The sequence below is a fragment of the Botrytis porri genome, assembly GCF_014898465.1.
Source record: "Botrytis porri strain MUCL 3234 chromosome Unknown BPOR_004, whole genome shotgun sequence".
Classification (NCBI taxonomy): Eukaryota; Fungi; Ascomycota; class Leotiomycetes; order Helotiales; family Sclerotiniaceae; genus Botrytis; species Botrytis porri.
In genome coordinates, this window is record NW_024066078.1 from 2,766,818 (window position 1) to 2,789,861 (window position 23,044).

Genomic DNA, 23,044 nt, shown 5'->3' on the forward strand with positions numbered 1-23,044 from the left:
AAACTATTATGGAGAACGGTCAAAAATTTCTATCCCGAGATCGTGGTTCATCCTGGTACAAGTATGAGGATGCACTAGACAGGGGTAACTACTAGCTTATCGCAAGTGCTGACTGATTTGAAATACATTCTCGAGCAGCAACCCTCTCAGCATTGTGTACCAACGGTATCAAACATTCATACTGCATCTCTTTGTGTTTCAAAAAAGGATGCTTAGACTGTTAGCTACATATTGTAGAGAATGACAAAGTGGAAGGGGAGACTGACTTTCAATAGGTTGTGTATATCTCCTTCATAAGAGAAACACATCTCATAAAAGTCTAGAAATTCTGGAGATGGTTCGAAACTAGCGTCTAAGCCTTTCCCAGTCGCATTCCCCGACAGCATCTTTTGACGAAGAGTGTGAGCGTCCGGCTGATCCGAGCTCTGAGTGATTATGTGGGTCGCCAAGTTACCTAGCGCGTGCAAGTCTGTGCGGTAGTTGTTAGGGGTGTTCATTTTGGGGATTACGCGGGAACCGAAGTTTGCGAGTTGTACTTTCCCGTTTCGTTTAAGAAAGACGGTAGAAGCATCGAGATTATCGTAAATCAGTTCGATTCCTGATTCGCGGGTCCTCTTGTGGAAATAACAAAGTGCGGAAACAACCTGTATCAGCACAGCTGATAAATGATGTTCATTGAGATGGATTGTACAATGAATGATGTCTTCCAATGACATGTCTGACAGCTCTGAACCAACATACATCCTTTCCTCATACCGGAAGACGCATAAAGTCTTCAGAAAGAACTCACCTTTAGCCTCACGAGCTAGATCTACCAAGCGTAGCCTTTCTGGGGTATAGTTTCGAATCGTGCATGATTTTAAGACGTATTCGGAATGCGGACCCCTTTTCGCCTCTTTCGGGTAAGCAATGAAAGTTGAATTTGTGTATCCTAACATGAGAGTTTGTTGGTGATTGAAATCTTCCCATTTCATGTTTTGATAATTGCTTTCGGTAGTTGAGTTCTTGACTAGGGTCTGCGTCTGCACATGATCATAATCGTTTGTAATTTTATTTTGATCAAGGGTGGTAGAGTGGGCCTTGACTGTGGGGTGAGTCTGCCCAACTAATCTCTTGGTCCAAGTGTTCATATTCTTCGTGGTATGAATGAAACATCAAATATACATTTCGAAGATCTCATTCGAAATAAATCTGTATATATATGAGAATTTATCAAACTGTGAATTGAAGGTTGGACCAGACTGGAAAGATTGAATTTGAAGTACGGTTATTGTGTACCTAGCTATGACTTTGAAGATTCGGATTACCGGAAACAGTTTTTGACTTGAACAGATAAATGTCCGTACACACATATATATATATCACAATTGAACAGAACATTAGAAATAAAAGGATCGATTTCAGTAGTTCTCACATTTAACAAACAGATAGGTACCCAACATAAATAAAGATGACATTATCAGAGACAACATGGTTGACATTTGGAGCTGGCTCCGAAGGTCTACTGCTACAAGAGCATCACCGTCCTTACACCATTCTCGGTGATTTGTCTCTTGATCGACAAAGACCACAAATGATAACCTTCATTGGAGAGCAAACAAAATCACGAGTGCTGACAAAAACTCGATTTGGATTCCGGGAACAAAAAGGGATTAGCGGTGAGGTGCAACTTCGAGTAGACTACGAAACAATTGGGGACCCAGAACCGGTTTTCTATGCAGACTGCGAGTTGCACAATCCGTCACACCCAATGACCGTAATCACTGAGAATTACGGTGATATCACACCAAGGGCACTTCCATTCCCACGGGACTTTGATTCTAAATTCCTCGCCTATCAAATTTATTCAAAGCTCCTTTCACCGTTCAGTACCGTGGTTTGTCTCTTTGCAGACGATCTTGGAGGCCTAACTGGAATTTTGGATATCTTGGCGACTTGGTTAACAAGCTTGCCAGAGGCTCCAACTGACCTTCCAGCCTCGACGTATCCGAAGGTGTTGATCTTCAAAAGTACTGGAGAAGTGCCGAGTGCCCTTGAGTGGGAGAATGGAGCTACCAGGAGATTCCTATTAGACTTGAGTAAAGAGGTCGCAGGAAGACAAGGAGAGACTCCGAGAAAAAAGGACTTGAATGTATTGCTGGCAAAACATTTTAGCGGACTGCATGTTTTAAGTCTTCCAGTATTGACCTCTTCGCAAAGAAATTGGACCCCTGTGAGGGATCGTCTCCTCCAAGAGTCTGACGATATACAAAAGCTCCGCATCAATCACCAATTCGCATTTTCGATCCGCCATTTCAAAGCTTTTTTCCACTTTGCAATTCGTCACTTTTGCTCAAACGAAGACTCGAATTTCAGTTTTATAGAGGCATCTAGGTTTTCAAATCCCGTATCAGAAAGTTTTCTTGCCCATCTAACTCTATTCCTAAAAAATGTTGACAGGAAACAGTTATTAAATTTCGGGGTCCCGATTATTGCTTCTGCTCTAGTCTTTGATAGTTATCCTCCTGGAATGCATGGTAATGTTATTAAAACTCTCTCATGAGAATCCTTTATTGACAGCTACCAGCATTTCACCCTTTACTGGTTTTTCGGAAGTTCTTTTACCAGACTTGTCTCAAAATTGACCCTTTCAAATACCCTCAATTGACCAGAGGTATTGAAACGGCATTTTGCCAGTATGCCGTCAATGTAGTCAGCTCAAGTGATGAAGGCTCGGTTCATAAAAACACACTCTCTCGATTCAACAATGAATGGAAAGACATTTACAGTAACACTACCTGCTTCTGCTGTATGGCTCGAAGACCGGAAAACACTATGTCTTGTCGCCACGCAATATGCGACGAGTGTACAATATCTGTAGGCAAGGAACTCGAATTGCATGCTTGGACTTTTCTGATTCCGCACTGCATCTTCTGTGGAAAGGCCAACGACAGAAAATTTCGTCTTAAGCCAAAGACAGCTGGTGTAAGGTCAATTATTGCAGAAGGTGGCGGAATAAAAGGAATCATCCCTTTATCGTTTCTTAAAGAACTAGAAACCGCCATCGGACTCCCTACTAGTATTCATGAGCACTTTGACTTGGCTTTTGGGAGCAGTTCAGGTTCATCATCATCTACCTTCAACTTTAATATGCATGCTGACCGCTTACAGGTGCTTTGGTTATATTGGGATTATTCTTCAACAAATGGACTGTAGACAAGTGCTTGACACATTTCCAAGAGTTTTCTCAACTCGTATTCCAGAAGAGAGTTAATTTTGGTAGAAGCCTTCCAGGATTGAAATATTTGAATCGAGTTGTCGAAGGGATTCTATCACTTGCTGCAGATAGCCGCTACAGCTCCGCAGGAATTAACAAAGCTTTGCAAGAATCATTTGGGATGGAGTCCTCCTTGTTCGAGGCTGATTCCGGAGTCAAGATAGGGGTCATTGCTACAACCACAGATGATTGTTCCACGTGTATTTTTGCAAATTACAATGGACATGAACCTAGGTCTGAGAATTGCGGTTTGTACAACGTGCGAACGCTTTCGCATCATAGCTGACATATCTAACTCAGGATATCGTGTAATTCGACCTGAAGATAAGACGAAGGAACTATTTGCATGGCAAGCGTAGGTCATGGAAAGATTTATGGTATACATTTACTGACTTTTAAAGAGCACGAGCTAGCTCTGCGGCGCCACCGTAAGGTTTACAATCTGATGTATGTATACATGAAACTGACCATTGTAGTTATTTTAGATCTTTTGGTGGCTACCAAGATGGTGGTCTTGGCGGCCATAACAATCCGATAAATTTAGCCATTTGGGAACAAGATGTGATTTGGAACCGATCTAAGAAGCAGCCTGACATTCTGGTCTCACTCGGCACAGGCTTCATACAGATTACCAAAGAAGAAGCCGAGAAAAACTCTCGACGAATCTCTTTTTTCAATTCTCGCTGCGTCCCTCGACTATTTGCTTCGTTCTTGAACCTCTTCGTGGGAGAGAGTAGATGGCGAGAGTTGTGCAACACTCTGTCACCACAGGTACGGGATAGATACCATCGTCTCAATGTCGAATTTTCGGAGTCTGAGCCAGCACTCGATGATACACAGGTTATACCAGGTCTCCGTCAACATGTGCAGTGGCATGTTTCAGCCAACAACGAAATTAAACAATGTGCCGATAACCTTCTAGCATCTTTGTTTTATATTGAGCTTGATGTACTACCTGTATTTGACCGTGCTCTTTTCGTTTGTCAAGGACGCATACTTTGTCGGTTGAGTCCATCTAGCAATGGACTTCAAGTGCTTGCAGCTCGCTTAAAGGAGAGAAGAGCTAGGTTCCACCTCGACTTTCATCGTTCAGTCCTTGCAATCGATTCGGACATGGTTATAGACATTGACGCCGGAAAGCCATTTTCAAAATCTATAATCTTTAGAGCGAGGTCATTAGCGGATTTGCTTGACATTAAAATCGACGGTATAGTGTCAAGACAACGAAGCATTAGTAATTGTCCGTACGTAATTGAAACATTGATCAAAGATCAGGGATTGGATTGCGAATTTGGACGCAGAGGTATCAAGAGGAATAATGACTTCCGGAATGAACAGTTCCCAAAAAGAATAAGGCGTCTGGAGTAGACCAGTCTAATGTTAAATGGTTAATTATTTGTTCGGACTTTAGCATAATCGAAAAGACTTCTTAAACTTTGCCTTCCTTGAGACTCAATAAATCATGTGATCCATCGTCAAAAAACGATACCAAAATCGTCGTGACTGCGTTTTTTCAGATCATTAAATTTTGAAACTAATTAATAATTTTATGCAGTGTAAGAGCTTCGGCGTTATAGTAGAGTCTTTAAGTGATGCGGTAGCGGCAGTGATAGTTGAGAATGTAGCTATAGATCAAGTATCACGACAGCATGACAGATGCAGAGAGGGAAGTTGTAAGATCTTCACTCAATTTGATATATACAGGAACTTGTGACTTATAATCCAGATTGCCCTGTGAATTACACTCTCCACACTAAATCTAAAGCCCGTGCAAGATATTGCGTTTCTTCAAGATCTCAACTAACGTCCGTCCCTGCGTAGCGAGACGCACCCTGTCACGAGACAAATCTACAGTTTTGGAATCATAAATCTTTTCTTAGTGATTCTCGAAAGTTACTATTAATATATCACTTTTTATCACTATTTTTCTATAAGAAAACCACCTAATCACAAGAAAAAGACAATAGTTGATTGTACTATCGATCATTTTATCGATACCACTGATCGCTGCTTCAGCCGTTCCCCCCTGTTTAATCGTGAATATTAGAGTCTCCTTCAAATTCGGAGCATTTGGGAAAAAGCCCTATGTTCAAAGAATATAGCTTCCAGATTCCGAAGATACTGAATGATCAAAATAATATAGTCCGAGAGTTACTCCGATATGAAAAGACTTCCTCATGTTTTGTTGCTTAATAATGTATATTAGCCGAGTTCAAATTTACTAAGTTCACTCCCGGCCTCACTATATCTTACCAAGCCATAATTCTCAAGTTGTAGCACGTGTGTGGCGTAAGTGCAGGCTTCTCTAACGCTCTATCTGTAGGTGATAGCACCCTTGCAACTTTCACAGATTCTGTCATCGAATCATCAAGTCATCACGGAATTCGGTAACGATCTATCCACCACTCCAAAGGCGGAATTCCTTTTGACTTCAGGACTGATTGTTGAGAAGACTCGTTATTCGAAAGGAAACTGCTTGATTATAAGGGCACTATTAAGGCATAAATAAAAGAATAATATGAAAAATATTATACCGTCTCTCCCTGCATAGCGAGACACCCTGTGTGCCGAGACAGACCAATGAAATTGGATGAATTTCGAGATAAATATATTGCTACATTAAGAGAAATAATGTGAAGAACACAATACCAAGTCTGAATATGAACATTTTTTACTGTTGTTGGTTTTAAAGAGATATTAGGAAGACAAAATTATAATCTTTGCGATTTCATTGGTCGGTCTCGGCACACAGGGTGTCTCGCTACGCAGGGAGGGACGTTACTATTCATCAATACTAAAATTAATGTTGCTTTCATCTTCGTCGGCATTGATCATCAGCACCTTGGTTGAAATTGGCCGATAGCTTAGTAAGCTTCTATTATTCGATGCTAGCAAGAAGAAGAATGGCTGTACAGGATTATTACAACATCAATTGATTCTGGATCAGAATTTAAAGAGAAATCTGATCTAGTGTCTGTATTTACATCAATACCTGTAAGTAATGGCAGAACCATGAAAAAGAAGCCCTTGTGACTTATCTAATATTCAGTCGCCTTCCCAGCTTACGAATTTTCTGCTTCAAAGACTTCGAATTTGCTACTTTAGGGACTGTAAACTCATTTCGACCTATATTCATCTCAGTAGATGCGACTTGTAACGCTTGAAGCCGATCTTCAACTTGCTTAGACCATTCCGAAGAAGGCCCTTGGACGGTTGTGTATCCAGACAATGCTCGAATATACATTGCCTTTGCCATATCTTTCCGGTCGGTTTGCGAGAAGAGGTCTCCAAAGGCGAACATAGTATGCAATGCCGGTAGATATGATGAGGCAAGTTCAAGACCAAGTGCTTTCTCGTAGCCTTCCAGTGCTCGACGATACATCACCTCTGCCTCTGCTAGCTTGCCTTGATTTTTGTAGAGGACGCCTAGGTTGTTGACTGTATCGAGTGTTGATGTGTGATCTGGTCCAAGTGCTTTCTCTTTGCCTTCCAGCGCTCGACGATACATCACCTCTGCCTCTACTAGCTTGCCTTGATCAGAGTAGAGAATGCCTAGGTTGTGAAACTCCCAATATAGTTCGTCTATATCTACCTTGGCGTCTTCTATAAAGAAGTCCTGTCGTATTGCGTGTTGAAGGAGCCGCCGCTGTGTGAGCCACCAGTATTTTTCATCTGTGTTAGGAATCTTTGAGGCCACACAGCTTAAAGCCACATGTGCAAGACTTTTGTCCCATTCCTTGTTAAGCACAAACACTATCCACGAGTGAACACAACTATGCACACTATACCCTCTAGCCACAACCTGCTGCTGAAGAGACCTGTCTTGATCAACCAGTCCAAAGGTACATAGTAGAGTGACAGCTTCATTAAAATTCAGTTCATCCTCCGTAAGCTTCTGTATCCATTCATTGTCTACAGACTTTGCATGCCGAAGGAGATCAAACCACAGATCCTCTCGATGAAAATATGCCCATAACCTGAGTAGTTGTACTGATGCTGCATTCTGCTGTTGGATGCGATCGCAAGTGATCTGCCACGTTGTATATAGCGTACGATCCTCATAGGAATCCAACAGGGGACTTGTTGTCTGAAGCTTCAACCATGATGTCTTATAAAGCCGAAGATAATCCGAGAAGCTGGTCGTCACGTGTTCGAGATATACCCCTGCCGTAGACAGAGCAAGTGGTAGGCCGTCAAGTTCCTTGACAAGTGCTATAGCATCAAGATCTGACTTGTCAGTATTGTTTTTGCTCCCATTATTCATTATATCAACATACCATTTTCAATGTTCTTACGTCCTGACATATTAGATACAATCTCAAGACCTTCCCTGAGATCTAGTAGTTTCTGGACATGAATTCGTTTACCCTGTTTGATTTGCGACGATCGTGTAGTGATGATGATCGAGCCATGATCAGACCAAGGAAGGAACTGAAGTATATCAACAGCTAACTTGTCGGGATTATTAGGCGTCTTAGGATTATCGTAATTATCGTAGATCATCAGCCATTTTGTGTTCCGTGAAGAGTCAAGCCATTCCTTGACAGCACTGACAACTTGATCGAGGTCTTCATCTTGATATACAGTGGATAACACCGTAGTAGAAGGATGATGTCTCAGCACCTGCTGAGCAATATCTCGAAAGCTCAACTTGAGTGAGTCTTCGTCATTAGCATTCAGCCAGAAGATCGCTGTATATTTCTCTTGATGTCGTTTGGCATATGTGATAGCTAATTGAGTCTTTCCCATACCCCCAAGACCATGCAGAGTAACACAGGATCGACCACTGTGATCTTGAAGCACTTTGTGCATTTCCGACAGCTCCTTCTCTCTAGCAACAAACTGTGTAGCTTCAGGAAATGATGCGAGGTTCAGCCTGACAGCAAATTTCTCAAAATCAGCCCCTGTGCTTGTCAGCTTCATTGCTTCAATTTCAATGCATTAATTACTACATCTCTAAGAACATATTATAAAACTGACCCTTGTACATCCTGTGAATCTCATCCTCTAATCGCCTGAATGCCTGATCCTTTTCTTCACCGTAATTCGGCACCATAGATACGCCGAAGATCCCAATCAAACAATAGGCTCCATCCTCCTCAATAGTAGTATTACGGCACTCTGCCCAGGACTTTCGCTCTTTGATACTGAAATTTGATAATGCATCACCTCGAAGAGCTTCTTTTGTAATACCAGTAATTTCGCATATCTTAGACTCAAGCGATAACTTGCTCCCAAGTCGTTCACCATCCGAGCTAAAGAAGTCAACCAGCCTTGGTGCAATAAGCTCTTGAAGTGTCCAGCCTCGAGTGAACCAGCGGCTCTTTTTGAAAGCTTCCTCCCATACCCTCTGATCATCGACCCCAGTGTCGGACTGAGAGACATCCGAAAGGTAAACGTAGCAGCGCGTCGCATTCTGATACCATCGAAACATAGAATTGATCGCTGCACCAAGCTCGACTGCATTCTTCTTGTCGATGCAGCAGGTATCCACCCAGAAGTATTCCAATCCGTCTACTGCGGCTTGCTTCGCACAGAATTGTATCTTCTTCCACCCAGCTTTGTTCACAGCCTTGCTCTTGTCCTTGCCATTCTCCAAGTCTTGATAGACGACCTCCTCTTCTCCCCAGGTATGAGAGAGTATTGCGTAGGCAGGGACATTGCCGCTGGTCGGTTCGCGAAAGACGATCTCGCCATTAGGTTTACGCTGCAAGAGGCGTATAAGAGACATGTTGTAGGTTTGCAAGCGACTTTATAGTAAGTGCGATTGTATCATTAATTCAACATATTGATATAAGCATTTTGATTTGAAGATCAGGACTTCAAAGAACAAAATGTTAAAGAACTGAGTGTAAGGATATACAATTGTAGTTGTAAGCGCTGCTGACGAGGCTGTATCGTGGCGTAACCTGGTTAGCCACTCCCATGACGAAAGAAGATAAAACAAAAAAGATACCTCATTTTGTAAAAACCTTTATTCAATATAATCCGGATTTTGAGTGAACTTTTCTTTTTGTTGTTGAGATACCAGCTGCTTTGCTTCGAGATCAAAAAGCAATGAAGTACTACAGGTAGAGATCAAAAGGTCGAAACAATTATGAACGTATCTAAAGTTACAGATGACTCCACACAAGCCACTTTTTCTTCTATTTATAGGATACCGGTAAGCGGGATTCTCCGGCGAGATTATATCCAGCCACAAACATTACTATCACGTGCTACGCCGTTACAGATTTCATTACAATTTTATCAAGATTACTACAACTACACCATCGCTGATTAAGATCCTCAATTACTTCGTCGGAGAAATATCATCTCTGTGACGACCCTATATGATATAGCATGCTCTGGCCCACCACAAGACTGGCACTGACTTCCTAGCATCGCGATAAGACTTGAAAGTTCATATCTAATTGTTGTATAAATTCAAAATGGAAAAAGAGCTTAATAATAGTGATGCGGGTGGAGAGGTCCTATTGTGCTGAAGTAAGAGCATGTCTTTGATCCAGACGAGCGGCGACAACACAATGAGAATTTTCGGAAGTAAGACATTAGAAGTATTCTAAAGAAGCATGTAAGACATCTAGAATGATAATTTATAAATTATTTGATATTTTCATGGATTTAGAGCCGCTTGAATTCGAAGTACCTGTGATTTGTCTCGTGACGGGGTGCGTCTCGCTACGCAGGGACGGACGTTAAGCCCAAGTACAGAACAGCCAACCTGCATGTAGGCAGTTAGAGAGTAGAATTGCCAATTGACGTAGAAACTCACGATCAAATCCAATCTTCTCCATCTTGATTTTGGTTCCTCCTTATAAGAGGATCGGGCTCAGAGTATTGAGCACCTTTTCCTTGTTGCACGTCAAGGAGTATATTTTCAAACTTTTGTGCACTTAGTGTGGTTTGCTTGAAAAAAGCTTTTGCAGCAACATTTATCCTTCGGTACCGACGAAGTCGGTCCCTGCCAACTTGTATATCATGCCGCAGCGATTGATTTTCCTTTCGAAGCATTTCATTTTCTATTTCTAACGAAGAAACCAAAGCCGAGCCAGGAGTCAAGGGAAGTGGTTTACTGACTGGTCTTTCGTCCGCCTTCACGAAGGTTAGCGGTTGAAGCAGATATTTGTTCATATTTAGGGGATGTTTGAATTTTCAGGCTGAGGTTGCAGATATACACAGTACGGGTAGGCCTAATCTTTAATAAGTGGCTTACAATCACAATCCCGGTTTTGGTATCCTGGATAGGTCTACCCCGCATCTTGGAACCGAGAAATTCCCCCCCCCCCACATTCCACGCGCACGTTCAATTCAGCCCTAGGGAGAAGGTTTCTACTAGCAAAACTCTCATTATTCCAGGCTCTGTTCAAGGAAAAATATCTATTGGTAGACTTCTATTAGTAGATTTCTATTGAAAGATTTCTGCTCTTTTACTAGATTCCGAATTCTGTGAACAATATTTCGAGAAAAATATCTATTGATAGACTTTTATTGATAGATTTCTACTGAAAGATTTCTGCTATCAAAACTTTTACTAGATTCCGAATCCTGTGAACAATATTTCGAGAAAAATATCTATTGATAGACTTTTATTGATAGATTTCTACTGAAAGATTTCTGCTATCAAAACTTTTACTAGATTCCGAATCCTGTAAACAATATTTTGAGAAAAATATCTATTGATAGACTTTTATTGATAGATTTCTACTGAAAGATTTCTGCTATCAAAACTTTTACTAGATTCCGAATCCTGTAAACAATATTTTGAGAAAAATATCTATTGGTAGATTTCTATTAGTAGATTTCTATTGAAAGCTTTCTGCTATCAAAACTTTTACTAGGCTCCAAATCCTGTTAATAATATTTCGAGAAAAATATTTGTTGGTAGATTTCTATTACTAGAAACCTTCGTAAAACAATCTAATTCGAAGTTCCGTTTGAGGAACTCCTGCCAAGATCTCCACTAAAAGATTTCTGCCCAGAGATATCGGATAACTACTAGAAAGCCTTATTATGTGTCGTACTTGAACATATTAAATCTATCGGCAAAAATATTTCAGTAAAAATCTTCCAATTCTACACGGAATTTGGAACTCGGAATTTGGAATTTCTCTTCAGATCAATTCTACTACAAGATCTCTACTACAATTAGTCTCAAGCATACGCAAGAATTATGTCACGAGTAAAGAGGCAAGAAAACCCCAATAATGGAGAATTGGTGTTGATCGGAACCGCAAAAGTCGGTGTCTTCTGCTCTAAAGCTGAAGGGAGCGAAAAAGTGAGCCGAGGAATCGTGGAAGGATTGAAACGAACATATCGCGAACAAAATTATAAAGAGTACGATAGCTCCAGTTACATTCCAGTTCTATTAAACGAAACAGAATTGAAGACGATTTCAGAATCTGGCAGCAAAGATTTCCAGCAGCTCAACAATTTAACGATTCATGCAAGATACTCCGATGGTGAAGTGTATTGTAACGTCAGAAACAGCCAGAAATTGAATGACGAGAAAGGGATCGCGGACTGGAAAGAAAAGCTAACCCATTGCAAGAGAATCAGTTTGGACCAATTGCTTAAACGTGAAGATATCACGGAACTACTCGACCACCTTCTGTCAATACCTGGTCTCTGGGAAGGTTTGGAGTTGGGAAATATTCAGAAGAATTTAGCCTTACGCTGTGATGAGGAAATTGCGAGATATTTAGAACATATTCTGTCGGTCTGGGAGAAATTAACTCTGAGTGATGGAACGATTCAAAGGGCGGCAGATGTGAAGACAGTCCGACTCTTGCAACTTCGGGTCCCTTCTTTGAGTCGCAGTGACAGGGAATTTATCAAATCCGAAATGGCATCCGGCAAACTGTTTCCCAATATATTTGACCCCAAAGCAAGGAAAGATATATTAGAGGCCATACTGAAGGTGGACTGTTTGATTCCAAGTCTCAAAACTATGCATGAGAACCTCAAATACTTGGAAGTTGGTGCAAAAATATTGAAGACTCTTCTCATCGCGAAGAGTCCACGCCTCACCATACACAGTGCCCTACGTTCGGCCTGGACCTATAATAGTGAGGTGCTTGTTGATAATAAGGATAAAAAAGCATGCCTCAAAACAACCCATTCGGATGAATCCGCATGGGACATTATTTACAAGCAAGTTTGGATTTCTGCACTGAGAAATTTCTCTGAGTTAGGAGGACGCGCGCCCAGAAAGGAAAATAGACTACCACCATACCAGCCCACAGTGGACCCGGTACTACAATATGAATTTGTAAAGTTTGCCAAGGACTCGGGGATCAATACAAGGAAGATTGAGAGTAGACTACAGAGCGATCCTAGACACAAAACATTGCTGGCATCGATCGGCAAATTATACCCCTTTCATACGCAGGACAAAATTGAAAGCGTAACCGCTAGCTTTGTGAAAGATCTACCAATCATCAACTCGAATGGTTTCTTCTCAACTAAAACTGAAGAGCCTTGCAACAGGGTTGATTTATCATCACCAATAGACTTGAGTCGTCGATGGGGTGTTCCTTTTGAAAAACATTATGCCGCGGGGAAGGAAGATTTCTTCCTTCACAATCTTTCGAAGACATCATGCGCAAAAGAAGATATGCCTAACCATTCGTTCATTTTAAGTGATTTCATCTCCTCATTCTTTGGAAGAACACCTCATTTTGAAGCAGGTCAGATGCTGAACTCTAACAAGCAGGCAACTTACGATTCAAAGGCTCAAATTAATACCGTCAAAAGCTCGTCTTTCTCTTCGATTCATAAAAATGATGATCGTACATCTCTTTCCGTCGCCCCCGTGGATCAAAGAATCCTTCAATCTACCACATCTCCCAAGACATCTCAATCAAAAAATGCAAGTCCAAATGACGGACTGGATGTATTTGACTCCACTGTATCTTCTGGTGGACCACAAGATACCGTAACGGACCAAAATCGATTCCAAATCGAGTTAATGAACAAAAGTTTAAACTCAGAAATAGACCCAAACCTCATATCAGCAATAAATAAAGAGCTACTGGGCCATCTTGAGCAGATCAAAGCAAGTAGTGATAACCAACTTAGTATCCAAGAAACCGATATTCATGAGGATGAAAGCGATTTCATGAGAAAATCTTCACTTGTTCAAATACCAAGGGCGAATCTGCCGGAAGCAATGGAACAGGAAAATATTAAAGGGAAAGGAAAGGAAATATTTGATTCACAGAGTTTGGCGGTGGCCACAGAGAGATTTCAAAGATATAGATCGCCAGTCATATCAATGGCATCGGAAACATCTTCATCAGACATTGATAGTATAACCTCCAAGCATAGATTAACTTCTGGTGATAGAACCCCCAATCTAGACATTGGAAGCATCACATGGAAGCCGGAAGAGAGCCCTACTTCAAATTTAAGATCACCAGGACCATCGGACGTCTTACCAGTCGCATCATCACTCGGAAATGTAGTTAGCCCCAGCTATAATCAATCAGCGCCCCAGTCAGACGCTCGCAATCAAGATATGGAGGACATAGCATTGTTGACGTCGGAAAGAGCTCGGTCACCCGCATTATCAATAGCTCCACCCAGTCTATCTCCGAACCATAAGATAGGTTACCCATACCAACCACTGGAGAAGAGATCCGGTCAGCAAACCGTTATCATGCAACCAAGACTACAAGGTTCCCCTCTAGCAAAGGAACACGATCATGCCGCCAATTTTTCCAGGCAGAAAACAAGCTCGGCAGTTTCTCATACTGCCAAAATTGAACAGAAAGCCATCACCTATGATGAATGGAGGCCTGAAACTCCACAGCGATCACCAATAGTGTCAATGATAGGCACTGAACCAATTTTGTGGCAAGACAATATAGTTTCCAAGAGGCTCGCTACGATGCAGCCAGCAGTGTCTACGACAGGAGAAGGGATCACCATCGGCCCTCAAAACATGAAAAATCTTACACAAGATCCAAGCAATAGATCTGAGCCTTTGGCTTTGCGATCTCCTGTGCAGCTAGTTAATTATACAACACAACAATACGAAGGCCTTATAGAGTTTGCCAATTCGAACACATCAGAGACAAGCCTTTTAGCTAAGCCCCAAGAAGACGACCAGGCGATGGACTTTGAACCAACAAATAGCCTAGTTTTATCATCACGGTCAAATCGAGTACCTAACATGACTGATGAAGATGAGAACATGGAAGATATATCATCAGTTGGTTTGGAAATGGAACTTCCCAAAGAACCAAGGAGATCAATTCCAATAGCTGCAACAGTCAGTGAGGCAGAGGATGAACCTATGGAGGACCCAAAACCAGGTAATCTGTCTGTCACTGTTGAAGAAGAGGCGATAGTACAAGAAACATCAACAGTTCTTTTGGCAATAGAACTTCCAAAAGAACCTAGAAGATCAATGCCTATCCCTCTCCCTCCAGAAATGACACCAACTGCAATCGTCGACGCGAAAAATAACAATTCAGATGAGAATACTTCAGTAAGTATGATAACCTTAATATGTAATCCGGTTTACTAACTTCCACAGGAACGGACAGGAGACAAAATTGCGAATAAGGCTTTGTTGACTCCAGCAATATCACTCCCAGTTAACAAAAGGGCGCTGGCTATTTTGGATGCCCCAGTTCAAGGAGTCGCCGAGGATGTAGAAGACAGCCCAGTCTCAGGTTTTTCAAACAACAGCTCAATCCCTTCTCAATTGTGGATCAAAATAAATGAGTTTAATGGAATGAGAAGTCAGCTACGGACTTTCGAGACGATGACGGACGTTGAGCTTTATCTTAATAGGCGTCATGATTGGGCATTATTGATTGACACCCCTAATTCTAGAGGCTGGAAAACCATATCCGCTAAGCATTTTCTCAAACATATCAAAACAAGAAGCACTGCTCGTGATACGTACTATTGTTTCCAACGTCGACATTACGAAAAGATAAAAAGCCGATCAAGAGGTAAAGGGTTCAAGCATTCAGGAAGAACAGAGTCTAGCAAGGAAAAATCTGAAAAGATGAAGACAGAGAGAGAGGTCTTTCTGGATAGAAGAAAGGATTCATACAAGATCATTAGAAAGAAAGAGCAGCCAGTAAGGTGGGCGAAAACAAGTCAGTCATCAAGAGTTCAAATACAGTCTGAGGAAAACAAGGATCCTGAGCAATCAGAAGATGTGAATTCCCTAGAAGAAAAAAATAAGCAGGAAGAAAAAGAAAAGATGCATTCAGAAGAAAGGAAACAAGATGAAATTATCTCTGCACATATAGTAGGAGAATTGGGACAAACGGAAAATGCAGAACCGGCCTTCATAAACTCAAAGGGAAAAGAGTGTTCAGAGCCACTAGAAATAAGTTCAATTAGCTCTGAAGAGTTATTGAAGACAGTTTACACACTGGCAGAAAAAAAGCAATCAAATGAAAAAGAGACGCCAGACGACGTAAAACCAACTGTTATCCGATCTGACGGATTTGATCATTCAGAGCCATCAGAGACGCCAGATATTGCCAGGAATGGCAAGAGGAAACATTCTCCAGCTCTCGATCATATAAAAAATGGTATAAGAAACAGGGAACTTCCGGAATCTAGAATTTCGAAGATGAGGAGACTTTCAGAAGATCACGATACAAAGAAAAGGAGACCTCGAACACCTGGCGTAAGGGAGCCTGCAACACAACCTAGGATAATAAAGCCTCGTCCTAGTCCTATTTTTCTAAAGAGAACAACTACAAATGAAAGATCACAAGAACTGGTGAGCATAAATGAAATAGAGAGTGGAGGACCTCGAGGGTCACCAGAGCTATTTCCGGTCGAAGATTGAGGACTGACTTGAATCTTAAGAATTCTTTCGGCTTAGGCACACAGCCATCTCTATATCAATATTTTGTTGCCTTAGTTTTTCATGTTAATCTTTCAATTGTGAATAGCAAGAATTTACTTTAGACGTACTCAGTAAACAAACGAACAAAAAGTACCCCTACTCTCTGTTCCCCACGCTCCATACCACCGTCCTTTTCTTCACCTTTTCCTATACTATCCTGTTCTCACAGTTGTTCCTTCTTTACGAAAACCTCTTTGGTATTGAAGATTTTGATACCAAATTTCTCAAGATCTCAGGATATTGGTCTTGAATAGCGGCATAGGCTTCTGGGTTGGAAAAAAGAGTAATGTAGCATATCTCTGGGGTTGCTCCCTTTTGGAGTTTTAGTACACCTGTCATGGGGCTTATTAGCGCCAAAATCAATTGCTATCATAATTAAAATACCAGTGCTTCAAGTATTGCCTTTTCGTTTGCAAGTTTTTTTCTGTGTCAGGGATGACATTTGACTATATAACTAGAAAGAAAATTATGATGCTCTTAGATTGAGTGTAAACTACAAAAATCAGTGAGTAAATTAGATAACCTGACCTTAAACCCCAGCCAACGAATAATTGTTGGTCACTGTTTTGATCCCAAATGCGCCCCGAATACCTACCATATTTTCGATAGTCCTTAAAACACTCTCTATCGAAACACAACATACTACAACCCGTGAAATAATTAAAGGTGAACCCTAGATCCTGACGACGATCTTTCACGCGATGACCTGAACTCCGGTATTTCTCTCATGAAAGATCTTGAGATCATTTCATCTTTGATTCGGGAGATGCTTCGGCGGGGGTTCGAGTAGCCGGTTTCACTCGAATATTTTCTGGGCCTTGACATCCTTTCCGAACCTTCTTCATCATCATTTGGAACATCATATGGGTTTAAAATCGTCCTCCCTCGGTCCAGTGCCGAATTTGTCCGTTTGATACCTCGAGTATAACTAGAAGAGCTAACAGGCATTGGAGGCGAGCTCATGGTGGAGGGTGCTGAGTTAGTAACTGGAGGCGAGGCTGCGGCAGGTAAAAATGGAGTTGCGGATTGTGCATTGGAAGGTGGGGGAGTATATCGTGTAGACGGAGTAAGCCCTGTTGCCATGGCTTCGTTGTGTGTTCTGTAATCACCAGGGCCTGTACTTATGACATTCTAAATATGTTGTTAGCGCAAAATTTTATTTCATAACATGGAATCAAATGGCGTACATCATTGCCTGAGAGAACAGGCAGGGAGGAAGACTCTTCGGAACTGTAGATACACGTCTGTTCGTCGTTTTGAACAATCACCCAGACCCTAGTACCTGGACACAACACAGCTAGCTCATCCCCTTTCTTCATGACAGTTTGAGTTCGGTCGTGGCAAGCCCGCTTTCGTCTACGTTCATCACCAACAATTGGCGTCAATTTTCTGGTATATTTGGTCATTCTGGACGCGTGAAAAGAATTGGTATTTTTCTGAGAAGCAGAGAGTCAATAAACTGATTTCGAAAGTTCGAAGAATTGGCTTTCGAATATCCGAAATACCGTTCGACTCTTTAAATGTAATCAAGTGTTGTTGGTAGTCAAAAATAGAGTTTGTAAAGCCGCGCGCGTCATGACATGACTAACCATGGAGTTGCAGGCAGGCGCTTATGCAGCCCATCACTTGTTTCCGAAAGCCGACCTTCAAGATACGGGAGTTGGTTGAACCATCATCATGACTGCTGCTAGATCTTTGCTTCGGGATTTACCCATGGTCCCTTTCGAGTTTCAAGAAAAAAACACTTATAACCTCATTTCATGGAAGGTTATCTTAATCACCTAAACAAAAAATTATCATCATCATTTCATTTCAAAATTATGAACTTGACACAGTGGTACGCAATCTCTTTGGCCGCGACAGTAGTTCTCCTAATCATTTACCGAATTGGCTACATCGGTTCTACCTTCCTTATGGCACGGTTCCAGGTGCTAGCTTTGAGGCATTTCATATACCCCTTACTTGTTCAACGTAGATATTGGACTGGTGTCACAAGATTGCAAGGCTTACTCGTCGGGGGATATCTGGGTATCAATGGCTTTTGTATGGGCCTTGGTGTAAAGACTATGTCCGACGTTATCTCTCGTGCGGGGATCATGGCCTCGGTCAATATTGTGCCGCTATTTTTGGGCGGTCGGACCAACACGTTGGCTAATTTTATCGGTATCTCCATCCATTCTTATTATATAGCACATCACTGGATCGGTCGGGTTGTCATTGTTCAAAGTCTTTTGCATGTTGGCTTTGCCATAGCTGCTGGTCAGCCATGGACCTTCAATTCATCTCAAATTTCTGGAATTTCTGTGAGTAAATATAGTATTGCATGTCCCTCTCTCTAATACAATCACAGGCTGCATCTGCATTATCCCTCTTGCTAATTACATCGTTGTTCTTTTTGCGGAGATTGATGTTTGAAGTATTCCTCAAGATCCATTTTCTGTTAGCTTTTGTCGTAATTATTGCCCTAATGGAACACGTGGTACACCTTGGTTTAACTCGCAGCATGTTTCCGATAATTGCCCTGTCCTTGTGGTCTTTGAATGCCATAATGCGGTGGGGAAAGACGTTTTACGATAACGTCGGTGGTGTCGGTAGTTCTTCAATACCGCAAGCAGATATTTTTCACTATTATGACGACTCGAAAACGAGAACTGTCAGTGCAATAAGACTGACGGTCCTACTTAAAAGGCCTATGAAAATACACCCAGGCCAATACATGTATCTGTTCCTGTCGGATATGGGTGTTCGTCGACGTTTCCAAGCACATCCATTCGTGATTGCATGGTGGGACGATTCCATGAAGGCTACTAAGCTTTCATTTTTGATCAAGCCTAGCAATGGCTTGACCTCAGATTTGATTGGACGGGGCTCAATACGTAGGGTTGTGATGGATGGGCCTTACGGAAAAGATCTGAGATTGGAGGATTTCGAAAATGTTATCCTTGTAGCAAAGGGAATCGGAATCGCTGGAATAATTCCATACGTTAGAAGTTTAACCTATCGTAGGGTAAACAAGGATAAAAGTCACGAGTCATACAGACGAGGTCTTCTTACAAGAAAAATCGATCTGTATTGGATCCTTGAAGATAATTGTCAGCAAGACTGGATATCAGATTGGCTTGTGGATCTACAAATGAGAGACTCGGAGAAGGTGCGTCACCTTGGGCTGATGTATGATGAAATGAGTGCTGACTTACTGTTGCAGATATTCCTTAATTGCACTTGTTTTTATCCACACAGGATGCTGAAACCTCCACCTATCGTGGAAGATGCTCATTGGAGATTTGTAGAGCAACAACAACCAATCCCAATAATTGAAGGATTCATAACCAAACAAGTTCAGAGATCTGCTGGGAGGTCTAAAGTCGCTGGTATGCCTAATAATTCACCCCTATTCATCATGAAGCCAAACTCAATCTAATATAGTTTGTGGAACATCTGGATTCACTCATGTACTCCGCAACATAGTGATCGAAACCCTGAAGGAGTATGATGATGTTGAGTTTGCTGAAGTTGAGTATCAACCACATGGAGTGCACCACGTTCACTCGGGAGTCACTTCTAAATCATGGGATCAAATTGAATTGGAGGCCATAAAATTTCCTACACGATTCAATACTAGAGGAAGACGTCTACAGCGATCACAACTTGAGTACACAAATAATCATACACGCTCCAGAAAAAGATCTGCAAGAAGATCTTCAAGGAACGACAGATTGATCGAATGGAGATCAGGAGCATCAGATCAACTCGAAACTTTGGAAGAGGCAGATGAGAGAGCAGATGATGAGGTTCAAGATTGGAAAAAAATGGATGTGAGGGAAATTGTTTAACTGTACAACCAAAGATGACCGACTCTGGTGTCTAGATTCATCCAATTAAGAGTCCTATTTAATTTAAAATGAATAACGAAAATAGTAACAAAATAAATGTTCCACAATTCCTGATTTACTCCACCACAACTTGATTAATGCCATGGTTGAACGTCCAATCACCAGCTATTTCCAGATACCGAAGGTGTTATTTTTGATAGTTTGATTGGTCAATCTATTAATCTTCGGCTGAAAAGGTTTCCATTTTCCAAGCTTCCCATCCTTGTCATATAGATTAGTATTATCTAACTTGATACAGATGACTGATTTACGGTAATCCGTTTACCGTTCACGGTATTTTGTTTCCGGTATGGCTTACCATATTATATAAAAAGATGCATGGCCATAAGAAGATTGAAATGTTAAAAACCCAAGCATTACACAATAACAAAGACAGAATACACAAGAAACCTTGATACATACGTGAGTACAGTCTTTTCTGTCATTCCGATATTCATTTGACAAAAACCAATAGAAATATGTGCCTTTTCCCATTTTTCTCTTTCAGAAAGGCAGACAAGGTCATCTACCATGATGACTTGCCAGCATATCGGCCCATCGATCAAGAACCAAGCCCTCCTCCTACAACTCGATCATATAAATATACATTTGACATTCCATCACCTGGAACGATGAATATCACTGCAAGAAACGATGGGACTTTGATCTTTCACCATATCCCTACCGCAAAGAGTGGTTTCTCACACGGAGGTATTGCGGGAGGGCTTAATGGTGGGGACAATGTCACTGGTCTGACTGCTGAAGCGAGACAAGAGAAGCTGGAGCAAACAAAGTTGAGACTTCAAGAAGCAAGAGCCAATTTCCAAGAGTCAATGAACCGCCTAAACCAAGAATTAACTCTTGTGAGGGATGATGACTCTGTGACTCTTTTAGACAACGAGGACGTGGGGAGTCCGATGAGGGATGAAATGTCTTTTGAGGACAATGATTGTAAGGAACTGGTCAAGATTTAAGATACTTGGCTTCCGCAGTGCATTTAGAAATGGCATAGTTTGACGAAATTTTATTATAATAATGATCCCATCACATTATTTCTTTTCAAAATATGTTCGTACTCCCAACTATCAAATTCCAAAGTTGAACATTCCATGATTACAATCTGAAATTTTTGGTACTGCTCAGCTACCTGTTTTGTTTCTCCTTGATCTTACACATTCAATCGGTTTCATCCACCACTTTGTTTTAATGCCACTCACATCTTGATTTCACTGGCGGTCTCTCCATCATCTACCAATCTATTTTCAGTTTCTACCTTGCCATCACTTAACGAATTGCTCTCATCCACCATCTTAGTACCATCTGCCCGTCTACTTTCATTCCTAACCTTGCCATCACTTAACGAATTGCTCTCATCCACCATCTTAACATCATCTGCCCTTCTACTCTTATCCACCTCTTTATCATCAGTACCCAACCTGCTTCTATCCACCATCACACTATCTTTCAGCTGTCCGGTCTCTTCCAAAGTCTTGATATCATTCATCATTGTAAGTCCATGCGATGCCTCATTGTTATGTGTTTTGGTTTTGTCAGATTTTTCAACCAAAAGCTTCTCTAGCCATTCCTCTGCATTATCAAAGGCTCCCTTGGATTCTCTTATCCATTTAAGAAGATACTTTTGTACCGCAGAATGTCTGACCTTCATTCCATCGAGAAGCTTTCCAAATTTCTCTCCATGTTCAAGATTTTCAGAGGCTAATTCTGTAAATTCCGTTTCTGGGTTGGTATACGCGTGGAACATGCTTGTCGCCTGCTCCTTGTCAATGTGCTTGAATTTGACAATTTCATCCACTCGACCTTCACGAAGTAGTTCCGGAGAGAAATCATGAAGTTCTTGGAAATAGTTGGTTGTCATGATAATGATGTTCCCCTCAGGAGATATCAGACCATCAAGTATATTCAAAAAGGTTGACAATGGGAATCCTTCGTTCGATTCGGGTTTATACTCTCGAAAAGTACTCGGCTTGATGTCTTCGAAAACGATCATTGATGACTTAGGAACACGCTGCAATATTATCTTTAGATCTTCCTCATCCTGTTTCTGCAGGTTGACCCAACACAGATTAGAACCATAACGATGAGCCAAACTCGTAATGACACTTGTTTTTCCTGTACCTGACTCTCCTTCCAGCATATAAACAAGTTTGTGCTTGGATCCTAGCTCTTCGAATAGCTTCTTGTCCTCGTTTTTCTCCGAGTAGAAAGTGTCAAAATTGTGGACAATTCTCTCCTTGACATTCTCATCCATAAATACATACTTGAGGGGGCGACTAGGAATTCTGTTTGTTGACTTCCAATGTTCATCGCGAAAACGACGTGACCATGCGTCCGATGGTTCGAAGATTCGAATCTCTTTGCGTTTTGAGTTAAGTACCGAATCATCAAGGATAGACATAACGATAGAATGGCAGATGAGGTCGTGTATTCCTTTTTTGGAGAAGATCCCATAGCAATCGATGTTCATAATTCTTTGGCTTCCTTGCGATTGATTGTTAAATCTGCTGCCGGGGTCACTTGGAGCGCTTGACCCAGTGTAGGTCACCCGATAAATCCAAATTTTGTATCCAAGCCAAAAGCAGCCGTTTCCGACATGGTAATCGATCTTTGGCTCCAGGTCCAAGTTATCTCTGGCAGATAACTTATTATCAAGTAATGACATCGTGATATCATAGGAGTTTAATGTATAGTTTTTGAGAAACCACACAGAGACTGGTCTGAACAGGTCGTCTCCGTCCTCAATTCGACCTGTACAGTATGGCGGGTAGGTATAAAGAATAGCAACACATATGCCCAGCATAGCAGATATCAGAACTACATGCTCAATTGGCAACCATTGTGAGATAAATTGATACAGAAATGAAGCAATATCGACGTAAACATAAAATTTTGATTGAAACGTTCGAAGGAGGAGCGGGAGAGAGGTTGTGAGAATTTGTAACGATTCGAAGGGGTTTGAATCAGACATGGTTTATCAATGAAAATCAGGAAAGCTTGAGTTGGATAATGAATTTC

General features: G+C 41.4%; 8 protein-coding genes across 8 annotated transcripts; 4 read left to right on the forward strand and 4 right to left on the reverse strand.

Annotated features, from left to right (window-relative positions):
- Positions 1-91: 91 nt before the first annotated feature.
- EAF01_003726 (uncharacterized protein) lies at positions 92-1,130 on the reverse strand (the record flags this gene model as incomplete). Its single annotated transcript, XM_038911980.1, has 2 exons — positions 92-217; positions 267-1,130. The coding sequence occupies 2 exons, from the start codon at positions 1,128-1,130 to the stop codon at positions 92-94; spliced, it is 990 nt and encodes a 329-aa protein (XP_038773215.1).
- A 320-nt stretch (positions 1,131-1,450) lies between these two features.
- EAF01_003727 (uncharacterized protein) lies at positions 1,451-4,624 on the forward strand (the record flags this gene model as incomplete). The annotated part of the gene is made up of 6 exons (XM_038911981.1): positions 1,451-2,516; positions 2,567-3,100; positions 3,151-3,504; positions 3,557-3,611; positions 3,658-3,684; positions 3,733-4,624. 6 exons carry the CDS (start codon positions 1,451-1,453, stop codon positions 4,622-4,624), a joined length of 2,928 nt encoding a protein of 975 aa, XP_038773216.1.
- Positions 4,625-6,290: 1,666 nt separating this feature from the next.
- EAF01_003728 (uncharacterized protein) lies at positions 6,291-9,312 on the reverse strand (the record flags this gene model as incomplete). The annotated part of the gene is made up of 4 exons (XM_038911982.1): positions 9,213-9,312; positions 8,237-9,148; positions 7,534-8,160; positions 6,291-7,483 (listed from the first exon to the last, which is right to left on the reverse strand). Exons 2-4 carry the CDS (start codon positions 8,985-8,987, stop codon positions 6,291-6,293), a joined length of 2,571 nt encoding a protein of 856 aa, XP_038773217.1. The 5' UTR covers positions 8,988-9,148; positions 9,213-9,312.
- Positions 9,313-11,429: 2,117 nt separating this feature from the next.
- Positions 11,430-16,079, forward strand: EAF01_003729 (uncharacterized protein; the record flags this gene model as incomplete). Its single annotated transcript, XM_038911983.1, has 2 exons — positions 11,430-14,750; positions 14,799-16,079. 2 exons carry the CDS (start codon positions 11,430-11,432, stop codon positions 16,077-16,079), a joined length of 4,602 nt encoding a protein of 1,533 aa, XP_038773218.1.
- Positions 16,080-16,799: 720 nt separating this feature from the next.
- On the reverse strand, positions 16,800-17,545 carry EAF01_003730 (uncharacterized protein; the record flags this gene model as incomplete). The annotated part of the gene is made up of 2 exons (XM_038911984.1): positions 16,800-17,270; positions 17,327-17,545. 2 exons carry the CDS (start codon positions 17,543-17,545, stop codon positions 16,800-16,802), a joined length of 690 nt encoding a protein of 229 aa, XP_038773219.1.
- A 414-nt stretch (positions 17,546-17,959) lies between these two features.
- Positions 17,960-19,972, forward strand: EAF01_003731 (uncharacterized protein; the record flags this gene model as incomplete). The annotated part of the gene is made up of 4 exons (XM_038911985.1): positions 17,960-18,442; positions 18,490-19,290; positions 19,345-19,510; positions 19,566-19,972. The coding sequence occupies 4 exons, from the start codon at positions 17,960-17,962 to the stop codon at positions 19,970-19,972; spliced, it is 1,857 nt and encodes a 618-aa protein (XP_038773220.1).
- Positions 19,973-20,490: 518 nt separating this feature from the next.
- On the forward strand, positions 20,491-20,985 carry EAF01_003732 (uncharacterized protein; the record flags this gene model as incomplete). The annotated part of the gene is made up of 1 exon (XM_038911986.1): positions 20,491-20,985. The coding sequence occupies one exon, from the start codon at positions 20,491-20,493 to the stop codon at positions 20,983-20,985; it is 495 nt and encodes a 164-aa protein (XP_038773221.1).
- Positions 20,986-21,224: 239 nt separating this feature from the next.
- On the reverse strand, positions 21,225-22,829 carry EAF01_003733 (uncharacterized protein; the record flags this gene model as incomplete). Its single annotated transcript, XM_038911987.1, has 1 exon — positions 21,225-22,829. The coding sequence occupies one exon, from the start codon at positions 22,827-22,829 to the stop codon at positions 21,225-21,227; it is 1,605 nt and encodes a 534-aa protein (XP_038773222.1).
- Positions 22,830-23,044: the final 215 nt, after the last annotated feature.